The sequence below is a fragment of the Cheilinus undulatus genome, linkage group 15 (assembly GCF_018320785.1).
Source record: "Cheilinus undulatus linkage group 15, ASM1832078v1, whole genome shotgun sequence".
Taxonomy (NCBI): domain Eukaryota; kingdom Metazoa; phylum Chordata; class Actinopteri; order Labriformes; family Labridae; genus Cheilinus; species Cheilinus undulatus.
In genome coordinates, this window is record NC_054879.1 from 8,852,444 (window position 1) to 8,870,914 (window position 18,471).

The window sequence follows — 18,471 nt, forward strand, 5'->3', positions numbered from 1 at the left end:
GTATTTAGTAACGATTTTCTCAGTGTTCTTTTTGCTTTTCTTGAGGATGTAAAGAATAGTTTTATCTGCCCTCAGAACAAGTTGCAGCAGACAAAGCTGATTTTGAGCTAAATCAAAAGCATGCTGAAGATTTGAAAAAGCTTGTGCAGGTGTAGGTGCACAGTAGTAAATAATAGTATCATCAGCATAAAAATAAAAAAAGCATTTTGAATAGTCCAAGACAGTTTATATATATATATATATATATATATATAGTAAATAAGAATGGTCCCAAAACCAAACCTTGAGGTACCCCGATGTGGATTTGTAGTACCTCTGATGTTACAGCCTCTAATTGAACAGTCTGAGTTCTGCCAGTGAGATAGTTTGGAAACCATGATTTTAGTTTTAATTTAACACATATTGTAGAGTGAATATGAATATATGATTACATAATCCTTCCCAGGATCAGACCGAGGAATGGATGAACCTTTGTAAGAGCAGAGAGATCCCCTGCTCACCCAACATGTCTCTGATGAACTCTTTGGGTGATCCAGTAAAGATCCGTGCTTGGACTATTGCTGGCCTTCCATCAGACAGTTTCTCCATAGACAACGGTATCATAATCTCGTAAGTATCAAGTAGGTATTCTCTCAAATTTAAAAAAGATAAAAAACAAAAGAAAAATCCTCTTTTTCACATAGTACTTAATGGTGTATTATTAGGAGTTAAGTGGTCCATCATTGGGTCTAAAGCCACACTTTAGCTCACTCTAATCCATGTTTATTATTGAGCAGCCTCAGGATAGCCGTGTGGGTTTGAATAAATCATCTAACTACACAGTAAAGGTGTGCAATTCAGTTTTAGATGAAAAGCCCAGACAAGATTTAGACAGTACCTCTAAATTGCATATAAACTGGAGACCATATTGAAAACTGAATCTCAGGACCATTTTAGAGGCATGTTAAACCTGCAAATTGTTGCTGAAATAGAGGTAAAGTAGTCAAACCTTCTGTTTAATTAGAGCATGTGCATCTGTGTGGAAATTGCCATTGTCTGTTTATTCATTATGCAATTTTACTTGCATGCTTGCAATGCATAAAAATTGGTACAACTGATTTGAGAGAACACAGTTTCTGGCAGATTGTGCAAAAGTATAACAGGCTATAGCTAGTTCTCCAAATTAATGAGACAGCCCTAGTAAGCTATCCTAAAAGTAACATTGTCTGTTTTAACCTTAAGGTTAGGAAAAAAAGGTTTATGTGTAATTAAAGAAGTAACAACACTGCTTTTTAATCACAATACTTGTTTAGCCCCTGATGTGCTATAACACTGTCAATCGTCTTACTGAGCTCAGAGTGATCATTCCTAAGCTTCTCTCCATATCTTGTTTCTTTTCCTACAACATCCCCCCCACTGTTGTGATGTCTCATGGTTAACAGTTACAGGATTGCTAACTCTGACAAAGAAGCTCTTTTTGATCACCCACTAATGCTTGTGCCTGCGATTGTGTATGTGCCTTTGTAGCAATGCCAGGCGGTGGCCTCTGATGATCGATCCCCAGGGCCAGGCCAACAAGTGGGTGAAAAACATGGAGAAGGCCAATGGCCTGAATATCATTAAACTGAGTGATGCTGACTTTGTGCGCACTCTGGAGAACTGCATCCAGTTTGGCACGCCAGGTAAGCTTACGTATTTCTCACTGTTGATGTCTCTGTTATGTGTGAGAGCATCACCTACATTGTTGTAGTTCTTGATTCTGCCTGCTGGGGTCTCTCTTTACCACAGGTAAACGCTGTGCAAGGATGTTTTTTTTTTGCTCCTTTGTTCTTTGCTGTGCTGAAGGAAGATTCATATTAGTAATATTTCTTAGTGAGATGTTCTTATGAACCTTAATTCAAAGCTATTGCACCAGTGTTTGCTGAAGTGCTGTGATTTATACAAAACATGTTTTTTTGTTAAACATTTTTCCTGCCTAGTAACAGAGCAAATTTCTTATGTGTAGGCATATCAACTCTATTTTATGCTGTTTTTACAGTGTGTGTTTACTTAATACTTAATGTGCTTTCACATAGGATTGTTGAGGCAACTTAATGGTGACAGCTCCACAACCATTCAAAAGGCATCTAAACAATGATCTCTCAGCCAGCCACTGATTCTTTCCTTATAGGCAGACTGTAGACTAACATTTCAAAGTGTATCTTATCCTTACAGGGTGCAAAACACTCCCCAGAGCGTGTGGTTACACCCTCCTCAGCAGCGTCTGTTGAGCTTTTATTATTGCAGTTTTACATTTTCTTGCTGTCCTTATGCAGTCTAAAATCCTAAGGATAGAGTCTGGCATTTTTAAATTTTAGTATGTCTCTGCCAAATGTCTTAATAGGCTAGGATTATGTTGATTAAGTGATGCATAGGGCTGTTTAAGCAGCTTAAATAAAAGCATTATAGATGTCATGTAAGGACACCTTATGATCCAAAGCAATTAAGATGAGGCCGACATGATTTTGTTGGCTACCATGTGAGAGAAAGTTCATCAGCTGTCTTTGGCACTAAAGCTGTACAAAAACTTAGTTATCACCTTTAGGCAGTATGTCAATTATGGATGCGCTAATGCTCACAACACGGGAACAGCATTATCATTCTTAATGTGAAATCACATTAATAAAGATGCCATGGGAATAAGGTATTTGAAACCAGTAATGTTTTACTTGCTTCACTGATTCCTTGGTATTGAGCTGTTGGGGATTCAGTGGAAGTTCATTATTGAGTGCAAAACAAAGGGAGCTGAAAGAGGCTGAGGCTTTTAAATCTTGTTATATCACAGCAAAAATGTACAATACAGCAGCAAATTATACAGAATATTATATAATGTAAACAAAGGATATAACAGCTGTACTAAAATGTAGGTTTTCTGAGCTTAGTGAGCCTTCTCTGTAAAGGTTCTACATGCCCTGTAGAATATAGTAATAACCTGTGATAAAAACTAAATTTGAATTTTTAAAGCAACTTGTAAAAATGCTTTCTAGTGTTGGACAGATGTAAGCAATGGGTGATGGAAGACAAGTAAAAGTGTCTTCTGTAGATAATTCAAACAAAAAAGGAGCCACTGATTAACTGCATTACTGGATCACTTTAGTTTCCGTCATACTGTGCCTATAAAAATATTCACTTTCTTGGATGTTTTACCCTTTTATTGATTTTGTTAGTCAATCATGGTCAATTGAATTAGGCTTTTTTGACAAAAATACTTTACAGAAAAACCTCTTTAATGTAAAAGTGAAAACAGATTTCTGCAAAGAATTAGCAATTAAATAAAAATATGTAATGTAAAATAAGCAATTTCATAAATATTCAGTTGCTTCAAGTCAGTATATAGTAGAGACAGTGGTCTCTACTATAGGTAGGTACAGTTGTCTCAATGAGGCTTGCACATCTAGACACTGCAATTTTGCAATTTTGCTTCTTCTTTGCAAAACTGCTCAAGCTTTGTCAGATTGCACAGGGGTTGGGCTTGAACAACCCTTTTCAAGTCCAGTCACAAAATCTCTTTTGGATTGAGGTCTGGGCTCTGACTCAGCCATTCCAGAACATTCACCTTGTTGTCTTTAAACCATCTCTGTGTAGTTTTCGCTGTATGCTTTGAGTCATTAAACTGCTGGAAAATAGATCTCCTCCCAAATTGTAGTTCTCTTGCAGACTGCATAAGATATTCCTCCAGGATTTTCCTATATTTTTCATTGTACCCTCTACCTTCACAAGTCTTCCAGGGCCAGCTGCCAAGAAGCCTCCCCACAGCATGATGCTGCTGCAACCGTGCTTCACAGTGGGGATGGTGTGTTTATGGTCATGTGCAGGGTGAGGTGTTCATCAAACATAGCTTGTCTGATAGCTAAAACAAAGAATCTTGGTCACACCAGACCAAAGAACCTTCCTCCACTTAACCATGAAGTCTCCCACACACCCTTCTGGCAAACTCTTGTTGAGATTTAATAAATTTTCTTTAACAGTGCCACTTTCTCATAAAACTTTGACTGGTGGAGAACTGGGGCAACAGTATGCAGTCTCTCCCATCTCAGCTGCTGAAGCTTGTAACTTTCCAAGAGTTGTAATAGATGTCTTGGTGGCCTCTCTCATTAGTCTCCTTCTTGCATAGTCACTCAGTTTATGAGGACAATCTGATCTAGGCAGATTTTCACGTGCCATATTCCTTCCATTTCTTGATGCCGGATTATACTTAACTCCAGGGGTGTTAAGTGCCTTGAAATTTGTTTTTTATCCATCCCCTCACTTATAGATTTCAGTAAACTTTTCTCTGAGTTGCTTGAAGTGTTCCTTTGTCATCATGGTGTAATGGTAGCCATGAGTACTGATGATCCAGTGACTGGACCTTCCAGACACAGGTGTCTTTATACTATTATCACTTGAGACACATTCACTGCACTCAGTCGATCCCCTGTTTCATTAATTGTGAGCCTACTAGCTCAAATTGGCTGGACCTCTGTTGAACTGGGTCAGTCACTTTAGAGGGGGTAAATATGTTTATAATCACATATTTTATGTTACATTTTTTTCTTTTACATTACAGAGGTTTTTGTATGTTTTTTCTATCAATACCATTTATTGACTATAAGTGATTTATAAAATCAATAAAAAGGTAAAAATATCCAAGTGGTGGATAGTTTTTATAGGCACTGTACTAAAATGATTGCTGTCACTGGTGGAGTTCTCGCTCTTTAACCAAAACTCTGGCTTAGAGCGAAAAACACAAATTAGAATTCTTTTTAATGCAAAAATAGCTTGGTGCTTTCATGAGAGATGTTTTGAAAGTTCCTGAGAATAAAGAAATGCCAGTAAGGTCAAAAAGAAGTCATTTTTTTCTAGTTACAAAATATTTGTAAATATTAATCATTTACTCCCAGTGCTGTTGGAGAATGTTGGAGAAGAGCTGGACCCTATCCTCGAGCCTCTGCTGCTGAGACAGACTTTCAAACAAGGTGGTGCCATGTGTATCCGCCTTGGAGACTCAACCATTGAATATGCTCCAGACTTTCGCTTCTACATCACCACCAAGCTACGGAACCCACACTACCTGCCTGAAACTTCTGTCAAGGTACGGTGGTGGGAAACTGCCTCTGGCACTGTTATATTTTTTTAGTATCACAGTGTACTCTCACATCCTCACATTGTGGAGCACATTTCTTATTATTAGCTTGAGGATACATTGATTCCTGTACTTGGACTGTAGTTTAAGTTGAACTGTAGATATTTTCTGAAATGTTTAATGACCCTTTTCCAATCCATTTGTTTCTCACTATGACAGGAGGGAAAGGGTAACAACATTTCTTGTACTGCAATAACTTCAATACTTATTGGAAATAATGCCCTTGTTATTTGCATACAACGCTGTTGTGAAAAACAAAGATTGCTGGTGCAACAAGCCATAGCTGTAATTTTTGTCCTAAGTCATGGTATAAAGTCCTTGGACTGTGATGGATGAACGTTTCTGTCTGTCACATCTTTACGGGCCAATCAGAGCAACAAAACACATGACGTAGGTGTGACCGAGGTGTGCGTGCGCACCTACTGAGGATTAACGTGAACTATGGCGACTATAGACATGTCAGTACATGTCTTTTGTCGTTTTTGTAAAGAGAACAACTCACTGCAGTTCTTTGTTCTTCTTTTAATGAAGAAGTGTCGTCAAGTTCTGATAAAACTGGCGCTTTAGCAGCATGCACGCTATGCTCTTCCGCCATAATTGCACTGACCTCTTATTGCTGCTTGCTTACGTCACAACTCCGCCATGCCTGAAAGTACTGCCCCTTGCTGCTGATTGGTCATGTCACTTTCTAACCGGGCCCAAACGGTTCAGACGGGAGCTTTGCAAGATGGATTCACCAGTGAGACACAAGGAAATGAGTGGGTCCATCTGCTTTGCAAGGTTATGCCTTTATTGGATAGAGGAAGGACAGTGGATAGACAGTGGTAAAGGGCCACAGTCCGTAATTGAACCTGGGCTGCCCGTGTACATAAGTAGCGCCTTAAACCAGTTGACCATCTACGCGCTAATATTTCAGTATTTTTGAAGTTACATTGTATGAGGTACTTTGTAATAGAAATGGCATTAGCCTCCAGTGATTTCAGTGAGTGTTGCTCCTTCAAAAAGGATGGGCCATAAAACAATGTTGGCCCAGTTGTAAACTGTATAAAAAATTTTTGAAGCATTTTATTTTTCACTTAGAGATCCTCTACCTTTGGATACCCACCTCAGTGTATCTGAACAGCTCTTTGAGTCTGCAAGCTCTGTCAGAGGAAAAACAATAAAATAAGCTAAAACCAGTTATTTTAGCCCAGTTTTTCACTTCAACAGCAGTTAACAACTACAAACTAAGCTAAAACTTATCCCTTCAGCTCATTTTTCCACCTCACAGCTGGTACAGTGTTTAAATAAAGTAAACATATTACGCAAACTTTGAACTAAGTTGAAGAAGGTTTGTAAAACACCAGCATTCAGTAAGGCAGGGACCTCTGGATGGAGAGTGGTGCAGACAGCTGGCATCTGTAAGCTGCCATTCTCAATCAGAAATGTCCTGAAGAAGTGTTGTGAAGGTCCACTCATGACAGCAGTAGCTCTGTGTAAAGGGAATGGGCTCACAGTTTCAACACCTTTGCCAGCAGGTAACTTGGGATCTCTGCTACTAACCAGTCTCCACTGAAATCTCTCTCCTCTCTATTTCTTCCCGCTGAGTCTCCATCTGTGGAAGTTGTTCCTCTGTGTACTCTGGGTCATAAAAATATCCCCTGTGACCACAGTAATCGCCATGTCATTGCCACTCAAGTAGACATTGCTCATTTAAGTATTGTCTTAGCTTACTTAGTTGTAGTTTCCTCTGGCAGACTTAAACAGCTTTGCAAATATGCTGAGGCGAATAAGTTTGCAGCCGGTAGCTGAAGCTTGCATTGCAAAACCATGCCAAAAACAGAGGCCTTCCGGGTGAAAAAAATGTCAATATAGGGTATATTGAGCTAACATTTTTTTTTCTGGTCTATTTTTACCTCAAACTCACTAAATTATGTGGAGCAACTTTACCCATGCGAAGCACTATATAGCCTAGCTTATCCAAGTACTTGATTCTTAAAGGGGCAATAATCTGAAATCACTAGACCATGCACTACTCTTACTCTTGCCAAGTTCCTGATACAACCCAACTTCAAAAATACCAAAATATTCTTTTAACTAGCAGAATGTAAGGTTCCAATTATCCTCTAAGTTATCCCACCTTTCAAGATGGTACACCATATTTGAGCACTTAACATTGTCTAGGAGCTAGTTGTAAGTTTTAAGCCTTAACTATGCCTACACAGGAACTGTTACAGCTGGAGCGATACCTGCATACACTTCATCCTGAATTTAAAATTCAAGATGAAGTGTACAGCTGGTGCAACCTAGAGCTGCAAACATGCAGCCATTTATATCGAAGACAATCACATCTTAAGTAATGAAATATACTCAGATTATTTTCTTGTAGAAACCACATGCCTTACCTCTTTACAGCTGGTGTCAGTGTCAGTAAAGGGTCTCTGTGGAATTCCCTGCTCTTCCTCTACCTAACTCCTCCATGCAGATGGAGCTGGTACCCTTCAATCCCCCTGCATCAAAGAGTTAATGTATTTTCCACAACAGAACTGCTGCCAACACAGAAGGCAGTAATAGAATAAAGGCTCTCACTGGAACCCACACAGACATCTAAATTCCTTTGCTTGAAAAGTATTGTCTTCAATCTCACCTAATAGCAACAGTCAATCTCGTTTTTCTTTTTCCAAGTGATTGTTAAGCCAAATGATAGAACTGACTTTCAGTAACACAGTTCATTCTTTCAAAAGTGTAACTATGCTATGTGGGCAACCATATTACCATTAGTGGCATGCAACCTTAAAAGGGTAGGCAGCTTTGGGCCATTTTTTGATGGGAGACCTTTGATGTAGGGGGGCTTTCCATGTTTGGGTACAAGTTTCTTGCTGTGTTATGGATGGAGACCCTGTCAGTTGGTTATTCTGCCCTCTTTTTCACTTTTTCATGACAACCTATGATATACGTTTTCATATTTCCACAGCAATTCTTATTCTTTGAAATATTTTTCTAGAGCTTTGGGGGATCTTTTGGTTTTTCCTTTAGTGCCACCATTAGGCCAAAATTTAGTGTTTTTTTTTTCAGTAAAATATTTTGACATTCACTACATGATTTGCAAAGACATGGCTTCCAGAATTTGTTGCCATTTTCCCACAATTCATTGTCTCATTTTTTAGATGCAAGTTTGTTAAGTTTGCGATATTTATGCCCCACTTGTGAAGATAAATCTGGTGATCAACCTACCTTTTCTTTGGCATCTTTTTAATTCTAACTTTAATCTTTCAATATTTGACAAACAGCAAAAATGTATAAAGTATTCACCACCTAGATTTTTTGGTCAATAGAGTTTGGCTTACTGGACGACAAAAGAAACAACAACAAAAAAAAAGTCAAAGTGAAAATAGATTTCTACAAAGTAGATCAAAATTTTACAAGGATAATAAAAATATGGCATGTAAAATAAGTGATTGCATAAATATTGTCCCCTTCAAGGCAGTATTTAGTCAATAACACCTGCAACCACAGCACTGAGTCTGTGTTGATAGGTTCCAATCAAGCTTGCACATCTGGACACTGTAATTTTACTCCCTTCTTCTTTGCAAAACTGCTGGGGATCAGGCATGACCAGCCAATTCGATTCCAGCCACAAGTTCTCTATTGGACTGAGGTCTGGGCTTAGACTTGGCCACTCCAGAACATTCACCTTGTTGATTTTAAACCATTTCTGTGTAGCTATACTGTGTACTTTGGGTCATTGTCTTACTAGAAAATAAATCTTCTCCCAAGCCGTAGATCTCTTGCAGACTGCATAAGATTGTCCTCCAGGATTTTCCTATGTTTTGCAGCATTCGTTATACCCTCTACCAGTACAAGCCTTCCAGGGACAGCTGCTGAGAAGCCTCCCCATAACATGATGCTGCCCCCACTGTGCTTCACGGTGGGGATGGTGTGTTTGTGATTTGTGTTTGGTGTCTACCATACATAGTGTCTCGTCTGATGGGCAAAAAGCACCATTTTAGTCCCAGCAGCCCAAAGAACTTTCTCCCACATGCCTTTTGGAGAACTCTAGTCCAGGTTTAACATGATTTTTCTTCAACAATGGCTTTCTCTTTGCCACTCTATCATAAAGCTTTGACTGGTGAAGAAAATGGGCAACAGTTGTTGTATATGGAGTCTCTCTGATCTCAGCTACTGAAACTTATAACTCATTCAGAGTAGTCATAGCTGTCTTGGTGGCCTCTCTCGCTGGTCTCCCTTTTACTGGTCACTCAGTTTATGAGGATGGTCTGATCTAGGTAGATTTACACATGTGCAATATTCCTTACATTTCTTGATGATGGATTATATTGAACTCTGGGTGATGTTCAATGCCATGGAATTCTTTTTTGTATCCATCTCTGTACTTTTTAATTACTTTTTCTCTGAGTTGCTTGGAGTGTTCTTTTGACTTCATGGTGTAATGGTAGCCATTAATACTGATTAACCTGTGACTGGACCTTCTAAACACAGGTGTCTTTTTATGGCAGTCCCTTGAGACACATTCACAGCACTCAGGTGATCCTCATTTCACTAACTGTGAGATTTAATTGACATTTCTTTGTATATATCTGTTTTCACTTTTACATTAAAGATGTTTTCTGTATTATTCTTGTCAGAAAAGTCAAATTATGTTGACCATGATTGATTTTTAAAATCAGTAAAAGGGGTAAAACATGAAAGGGGTAAATACTTTTAATTGCCACTGTAAACACACAAAATCCACATTTATATGGAGGTGTATATGGACGTGTATTTCACATAGATGGGATAGAAATATATTAACATTATTCTCAAAGTACATTGGTCCCAAATACAGCCTCCCAGATCTGCTGGCTTGTCTGTTGCTTGCTGATCTTGTTTATTTAAAAAGTTAAGGTCATTTGAAAATTTGATATTGTTGTGGCGCAAGCTATTTGCGTTCTTCTACTGATAAACAACCCCTTCTTTTCCTTGTTAAACCCCACTCACTGCATCACGCCACTCAAATAGCATCCCTTTGTTACACAGTAGCACTCTGAATCATCTTTCTCATGTACCCCCCCCCCAGAAAGCAGTCCAAAATATATAAATAAATCAAATAAATTTCCAAGAAAAAAAAAACATTAAAGGGAATTGCATTATAGAAAGGCGAGGGGTTGGAAAGCATTACTGAATATCACATTTCAGGCATCTATGTGCAGGGGCCCTGCACTTTATGGGTAGCTATTAGACAGATTCAACTCATTTTTCACAGCTTGCTCAATCCTTTGTTTTTCCCCTTCTGCTTAAGTCTCTTTTTTTGCCTGCAGTACAGTGCACAATAAAGCTTCCATTATTGCCATTAAACTCTGTTTGAAATGCAATACTTTCAAATACAAGAGGACAAGCATCTGGTAAACCAGCTCTTAAAGAGCTCAAGAGACTAAGGGAAGCGTAGAAAGAGGATGTATGTGTGAAACGCACTAACCAGAGATTTATTTTGGCTCTGAGTCTTTACCACCAGCTGAGTGGGTCCGTAGCATCAATAGAAATGGAATTAGGCCCAGGAGAAGTGCACTCGTTTATTAGGGCAGAGAGTAGATATCAGATATAGGCTTTTAACCTCCGGATAAGTGCAGAGCAGAATGACTGAGGCTGTGGTATCAGACACGCTCCTTTAATTCTAGCCGCAACACTTTTTCCTTTAAAGAAAAAGGAGGTAAATGCCCCCGACCTTTATGAACACTGAATCATTATTTGAATCAATTGGATTGGAGGTTTATGCAGAATACAGAACTAAAGCTAAGATTATCAACACTGTACTGTAAAGTATATAGCTTAAGTGCCTGAAAGCATGATATGGGAAACATATTCCAGCCTATTACACTCAGAATCCTGATTGTAATTCCATGGATATCTCATGTACTATAGGTGACCCTGCTGAACTTCATGATCACTCCAGAGGGCATCCAGGACCAGCTCCTAGGCATTGTGGTTGCCCGAGAAAGGCCTGACCTAGAGGAAGAGAAACAGGCTCTCATCCTGCAAGGAGCAGAGAACAAAAGGTACAGAAGCACACCGCAGGCTCAAATCATTCAAATAATCAAACGGAAAGAAGAAACCGCATGTTTTTACATAAAGTTGTTTTTTTTGTAAGGCAACTGAAGAAGATCGAAGATGAAATCTTGGAGGTGCTCTCTTCTTCCGAGGGTAACATCCTGGAGGACGAGACAGCTGTCAAAATCCTCTCCAGCTCCAAAGTGCTAGCCAATGAAATCTCAGAGAAGCAGGCTGTGGCTGAGGTGACCGAGCAGAAGATTGATGAGACCCGTATGGGCTACACACCCATTGCTGTGCATTCAGCTATCCTGTTCTTCTCCATTGCTGACCTGGCTAACATTGAACCCATGTACCAGTACTCCCTTGCCTGGTTTATCAACCTCTTCATCAACTCCATTGACAACTCAGACAAGAGCGAGGACTTGGAGCAAAGGTGAGCAGAGCTGAAAAATGCTCCAGCCAAATACTTGTTTGTACAAGTCGCTTTATCAGGTCCTCAAATAATAGCTTGGATGTAATTTTTCACTTGAAAATCAGATATGGTTTGTTAACTGTCAATAAAGGGGTGTAAGAGAACCTGAGAGTGCCAGAATGTGGACAATTTTGTAAGTTTTGTTTGTTTGTTTGCATCTCTTTGCAGACTCCAGATCCTGAGAGACCACTTTACCTACTCACTATATGTAAATGTGTGCCGCTCCCTGTTTGAGAAGGATAAGCTGCTCTTTTCCTTCTGCCTCAGTGTCAACCTGCTTATGCATAAGAAAATGGTGGAAATATAAACACACACTACAACTATACATATTCTTAATATTTAACCCCAGATATTTTGGAAAATACATATATACAATGTTCTTTTCTGTTTGTAGTAGGCAGTATGCTAATCAAAAAAGTAGTCTGCAATTGTTAAAGATAATCAATATTTTGAACTTCAGATTTACACAGCTTTTTTTTGTAAAACCCTTCATAGGAAACCTTAACTTAAGCACAAATGACTCTGAATGTGTAAATATTTCAATAGCATAAATTGTCTGTTGCAGGTGGATGAGGGGGAGTGGCGCTTCTTATTGACAGGTGGTGTTGGACTGGATAACCCACACTCAAATCCCTGCACCTGGCTCCCTAAGAAGTCTTGGGATGAGATTTGCCGCCTGGATGAGATGGAGTGTTTTAAAGGTCTGCGTCATGACATGGCTCGCCTCATAAACGAGTGGAAGAAAGTTTACGACAGCCCAGTAAGTGTCATCAAGTTAGTGTTTTATCTCTGAACTGGTAGTTAGTTGTTTTCTCTATTTCATACCTACATTTTTAAAATTAGCAAGACTGTAGAAATATCATTAATCAAAATGCCCGAGAGCAGTGGTTCTCAGCTGGTCTTGCCTCGGGACTCTCTCGGTCTCTTTTTTGACAAATTGGGACCGAAATAAAAAGAAAATTATTAATTTAATGAGAAATGTTGCAGTTTGGATTTTGGCTGGAACAAAAAAATAAGACTGATAAAAGAGACAGGACTAAACACATTTTACACCCCATTTCCCCATGATGTGTCATTTTAGCCTGTTATTTAGGGGTCTTTGGATTTATGTTATTGACATTTGGGAAGCAGCTTTATTATCCCAAGAAAAGAAGATAAATGAACAGAAATTTTAAGAAAACATTCACCCATTATCACTGTCAAACAGTAAGTAAACGTGAGAAAAATCCAATGTACAGGTATATGTCCACTAAGAGCTTTAGTACTTCATGGACTTTTGTTTTTTTTTTTGTTTTTTTTTTCAGGCACAAATTCCTGACTCACTGAAAACAGCTCTGTAACCCTGTTTTGGGTCCAACTAGGGCTGGGCAATTATGGAAAAAATCTAAATCATCATTAATTGAGCTTCGATTGATGTACGATTGTCTCACCTCCCGCCCTTGACACTGTTTTTGCTGTAAATACTTGTATAATTTTAAAACAAATAACTGAAAAGAACATGCACAGATTAACAATTTATGGTTATTTATTGAAATCAAAATATACATCAGCTGAAATTAGATTTTTAAGTCACATTTTCCAAGAAAAGTAGAAAATAAACAACTGGTATTTCTTGCTAAGAAAATAAATTATTTTTATAAAATTGTATAAAAAGTAGAAAATTGCTCTGCTGCTCACGCTCCGCAGTTGGCTCTGTGTTTGAGTTTGAGGACTGGATGGTACAGTGTCGTGTGACTACTTCTTCTCCTTATGGGTTTCTGGCAGGCTGCATGCCTTGTGACACCAAGCTTCCTATCACATGACTACACAGCCAGTAGTTGTTTTTAAGGGGGTTGTTAGTAGAGAGAGAATTACAAGGGAAAAAATTAAATTTACAGGGCAGGTTTACATCAGTTAGAGGCTCCAAATGTCGGTTTTGATTATTTTTGGATTAATTGCCCAGCACTAGTCCTGACCCACCAGTTCTTATGTTCCTCACTGCCCTAGAGTACTTGCAGGAGAAGAATTTGGTAATCTCTCAGAATATTTTCTTGTCTGTTTTGATGGTTACGATGTGAGATTAGAAGATCACAGAGCCATAAATGGATGCCATGACTTGTCAGACTTCACAGTGCTGCCCGACCAGTTCTCACGACCAACATGATGGTGTTAGAAGGAAGAGGGGTTCAGCTTAAATACATTCAAGGATGACTGTAAAGATACAGTATTTACTATACTGTGCTGTACTTGTCCATCCAAACATGATAAATGACATGCTAGCTTGATGCTTATACTAACTAATTGCATCAGCTATTTCTTGCCAATTATCCTTTTTTTCAGTCTAGCAGTCCCTCATCAACTGATCATTAAGGCAGTGATGTTGTCAGAGATGAACAAACATTTCCTCTGTTTCATAGTTTCATCTCATGGCACTGACTTCCTCACTCTTGTTTCACTTTTTTTGGTATACATTTGTCTCTGCTCCACTTGGAAAGTGCCCATACACTGCACTATATTGTTTTTGTAATGAAAATTTGCAGTCCCAGTGCAAAAACAGGCATCCATGTATGTACACAGGCCCTGCCTGTGACCAAAATCCAAGTGGAATTTTACACTCAACCTAAGGCAGAACTACATGGTACAATCAAAGCACAAAAGTATCTCATTTGTAGCTTATTTTTCAAACTGTGCACAATCAAATGAAAGCACTTTAAGTCAGTAAAAAATTGAGAATGCATTATCTTCAGCACAATTTGAAATCCTGTTATAGCAGATAAATCAGTTACAATGCATAACTGTGGACCAGCGCTATTACAACAGACCTAAACTTTACTTACTGGCAATTTGAGCTCAAGTGTTTGTCTTTTTGGAGTTAAGATTTTTAAGGGTCGTTTTGCTGTCCTACTAAAACAACCTTAATTATGTATTTTCCTTAATATCAAAAAGAGGGCAGTGATGGTTTGAACTAAAAGTGAAGTAGACAGAGATTTAAAAAGTAATTTGAGTTAAAAACAGGAAAACTACAGCAGAACAGTGTTAAGGAGAAAGGATCAAGGGCAGTTTGAATAGGTGAAAGCTTTTTTCCAGAGGGTTTCTCATGTGATCCACAGGCTGGCTCCACTCAGCAGGGGTAGCTCAGCAGGATGCTATAACGCCCCTGCAGCCTACCTTCAAACACTTTTTTTCCCACACTATTGTTTTTGGCTCTTTTGTGTGAGGAACAAAACACAACCTCTGACATAAATTAAATATGACTGTACATACTGAAAACAGTTCATACAGTACTTTGATTTTGTGTTTCTAAATATAGTCTCCATTTAAGCTTTGCTTTATAGAAGACAGAAATTACTTAAGCTACTACCATAACACCTTTAAATCTTAAATAAACAGCTACCAGATTGCACCTCTTTTGCTTTTTTCTGCATACTTACTTTAAAGTTGTTACCCGTGTTACACTGGAATTGTTTAAAACCATTTATACTTTTATCTTTTTGCTATTTAGTAATCCTCTGATGCAGATTTCTGAGTTTTTTTTAAAGATCATGACAGATTGGTGAGTCCCATGAGTTCTGATTTATAATAAACAAGGGCACAGTAAAAAAATATGGCAGAAGAAAAGTAATTTGCTTGTCAGACGAAAATGATGGACACATGCACCCTCCTTTAATCAATGATAAAGAAACTAAAATTGAACTTCTGTCTAATTAAATCTTTTCATGTTGTTCGTGTCACATCCATGCAATCTAGACACAAGAACAGCTGTTTAATCAACATGTGGTGCACACAAACAAATGTCTGCTGCACACATGCTTCTCTCTTTTCCGTCGCTCACAAAGATGCATGCACGTACACAGTCACCATCTTTGATTTATAATCAACAGAATCAGCCACAACACTTCTATCTAATTAAATCTAGTTTGTTCCAGTCGTAGAATTCACATTTATTCAATCTTGATGCAAGAACAGCTGTTCAATCAAGCACACAGGCACTCAAGTTCACACACGCTTACACACCCCTGTACACACAGAGAATCCCCAGGAGATCCTAAATAGGTGTATCCATTTCAAAGCACCTGCCGGTGCACATAGCCAGAAGCCTCTCTACAAACAGCCAGGGGAAAATAATTTCCTAAACTTCTTGCTAACATTTCTCATTTTCTCTTGTACACTTGTGTCTCAAATTAATCAAACATATTGCTCTGACCCAGTACCCAGTGGGTTTTCCTGTTTCCATACCTACCTCCTACTTTTCTCTCTTTGCTTTTTCATACATATTTATCTATTCCCCCCATTGCTCTCCTTCCCATTCACATTACAGATTACCCCTCTTTTTGCTTAATTACATTGCTTAATCTTGCAATTGCTCGATACAAATGGAGCTCCACCCCAGAAGCCTCCTCAAGTATAGTTGAGTAAAAGGCATTCAGCCACCTGATAAGGGGTATGATTCCTTCCCTGAGGAATAAAAGAAACTGAATATCTCAAAATTTAAAGGCATGATATAGTGCATTTAATCATCTGCATCATCCTGTTTGGACCCCTCTTGTTTGTTTGATTTTACTTTATGCTAGTCAATGAGGAGTTGAGTTTTACAGGATATTTATGCTCTTAAGAGTGCATGTGTTTATTTATGTGAGTCTGAAAAGAAGTAAGATTTATTTACATTAATGACTACAAGACCTTATGTTAATCACAGTGGTCAAATCATGACTACAAGACTAAATAACAGTATTTATAAAAGCTTTATTGTAAGATGAAGACAGCAGGCTAAGTTAGACAGCATGTGAGTTCTCCTGGTCCCAACACAGGGTACATAAAGTACCGTGCAGAACTTCTAACCATGTTGTGGCCAAAAATTGAGGCATATATGTGGCGAGTCTTAGGGCACCATCAGGTGGATTGACGCAACCTGGTAGTGCTCTGTCCTATGGCAGAGGTTCCCAACCTTTTTTCCTCAACTAACCATTATTATGATTTATTATAAGGGAACTCTGGACAAAAAATAAGACAGGATCTGTTAATTTTCAAAGAAAAAAAGGGGTTAAACTAATTCTCAAGTTTTAAAAGTTGTTGATTTATGAGAAAAAACTAGAATTTTTTTACTTTCAAAAACTGCCAGCAGTGTCTAGGGGTGAAAAGGCCCAGACGAAAGACATGCCATTGAGCTTGACCTTGGCTGCTGAGTATTAGATATGTGTAGAAATGTATCAAGCTTAACACGCCCCAGCCCCAGGTTGTGGCACATCATGCCCCATGGTGAATCCTTAGCATCCTACATGCCTAATACTTACGCACGTGACAGCATCAAACAGCATCAACATTAACATGTAGTGCCATGCATACGGTAGCTAGATATAACATTACTCAGCCAGTCAGATGTGTCACTCAGATGAGACACTGCCAGTGAAGACAGTGGATGTTAAAGCAGCCTACAGCTGCAGCGACACACAGAGAAGTCAGTGGAGTCTCATTAAAACAGCAGAGAAAGTGAGTCAGGGAAGAGTAGAGACACTGAGCTTTAAAGTTAGAACACATAACAACAAAAAAGAGACTTCTTATTCAAATTGTATGTTCATTTTTTCCACAGGCAGATTACAACTGACATTCTTCATATACTTCAATACACTCGCGATCATTAAATGTGTTAATGTCAAACATTACTATAAGTCAAACACATGTTTTTGAACAACCACCCTGGCATCTGATCAGAGGAAGCGGTCATCAGCAAACTTAGAGTCTGACATGATCAGTGACACAATCATCCTCTGATCAACAGCACTCGCTTAAAGTGGTTATAGCTTAGGTATACAACCAAAACCATTGATAACTCCAGGATTGTTCGATAAATGCCTGATTTCATCTCAGAATTAATGACAGGATGACTTGGAGGGAAAGCTAGAGAAAGGTAAATATTAAAGCCGTTTAATATTTTGAGTTTTTTAAATTTAAGAATTGGCTTTGAAAATGACTATCCGGAAAACAAGATTAGAGGAAAGTAACCCTTTACCTTTGATTTATTTATTTTATTTTTGGTGAATTAAGTTTTTTTATGTGATCTAGGCACTATTTTTGAAGAGCTGTCTGTGTAGCCTATTTTGTATTTAAATAGCTTACAAAGCTTCTTTTTCTTGCAACCAGATGAATTTATCTAGATATTTCTTGATATTGCTAGATTATTATAGTTTTTGAATAATACCTCCAGTTCATGAAATGTTGTTTTCATTGCTTTTTCATAAACTGGACTGAATTATATTACAGGTGAGATTAAATTATATTTTGGACCTTCACTTAAGGGAATTTTGGAAACCAGACCTCGAAGAATTTTAATTGATGACCCCTGGTCTACGTCATAGATGAGCTAACTATATCGGTTACCATCTTCAGTTTCCTCTGTTTGCAGATTGCTTCCTTGTTGGTAGAGAGCAATCTCAATTTACCCCTGGCTTGCATTCTTTTGCAGACACTATATCCTTCTCAACTGACCATCAGAGGCATGCATCTGCAAGAGCCTGTCTGTCTGTAAAATATCATAGGACCTACAGCTCTATGGGCTGTTTAATCCTTGGATAGTTAAATCGATACATGACCAAAAAGTATACGACCAAAAACCATAATATCAGAGTCTAATTTGGTATGATTGTGTTGTGTATATCTGCAGAACCCCCATCAGACATCGTTTCCTTATGAGTGGCAGGAGAAGCTGAGCCAGTTTCAGAAGATGCTGGTGATCCGTTGTCTCAGACCAGATAAGGTCAGTTCATGCACTGTTTTAATGAACATGGTATGATATTATTTTGATAAAGAGATTTTAATTAATTCTTGTAATGACTTTCTAATTGAAAAAAAAAAAACC

At 38.4% G+C, this 18,471-nt stretch overlaps 1 protein-coding gene across 1 annotated transcript in view; it reads left to right on the forward strand.

Annotated features, from left to right (window-relative positions):
* The window catches only part of dnah7 (dynein, axonemal, heavy chain 7), a 137,410-nt gene that overhangs the window by 90,113 nt on the left and 28,826 nt on the right, over positions 1-18,471 (forward strand). The window contains exons 48-55 of the mRNA XM_041807667.1: positions 446-609; positions 1,507-1,661; positions 4,899-5,089; positions 11,039-11,172; positions 11,265-11,600; positions 11,808-11,934; positions 12,205-12,399; positions 18,277-18,369. Coding sequence (XP_041663601.1) covers positions 446-609; positions 1,507-1,661; positions 4,899-5,089; positions 11,039-11,172; positions 11,265-11,600; positions 11,808-11,934; positions 12,205-12,399; positions 18,277-18,369 — 1,395 coding nt within the window. The remainder of the gene's footprint in view (positions 1-445; positions 610-1,506; positions 1,662-4,898; positions 5,090-11,038; positions 11,173-11,264; positions 11,601-11,807; positions 11,935-12,204; positions 12,400-18,276; positions 18,370-18,471) is intronic.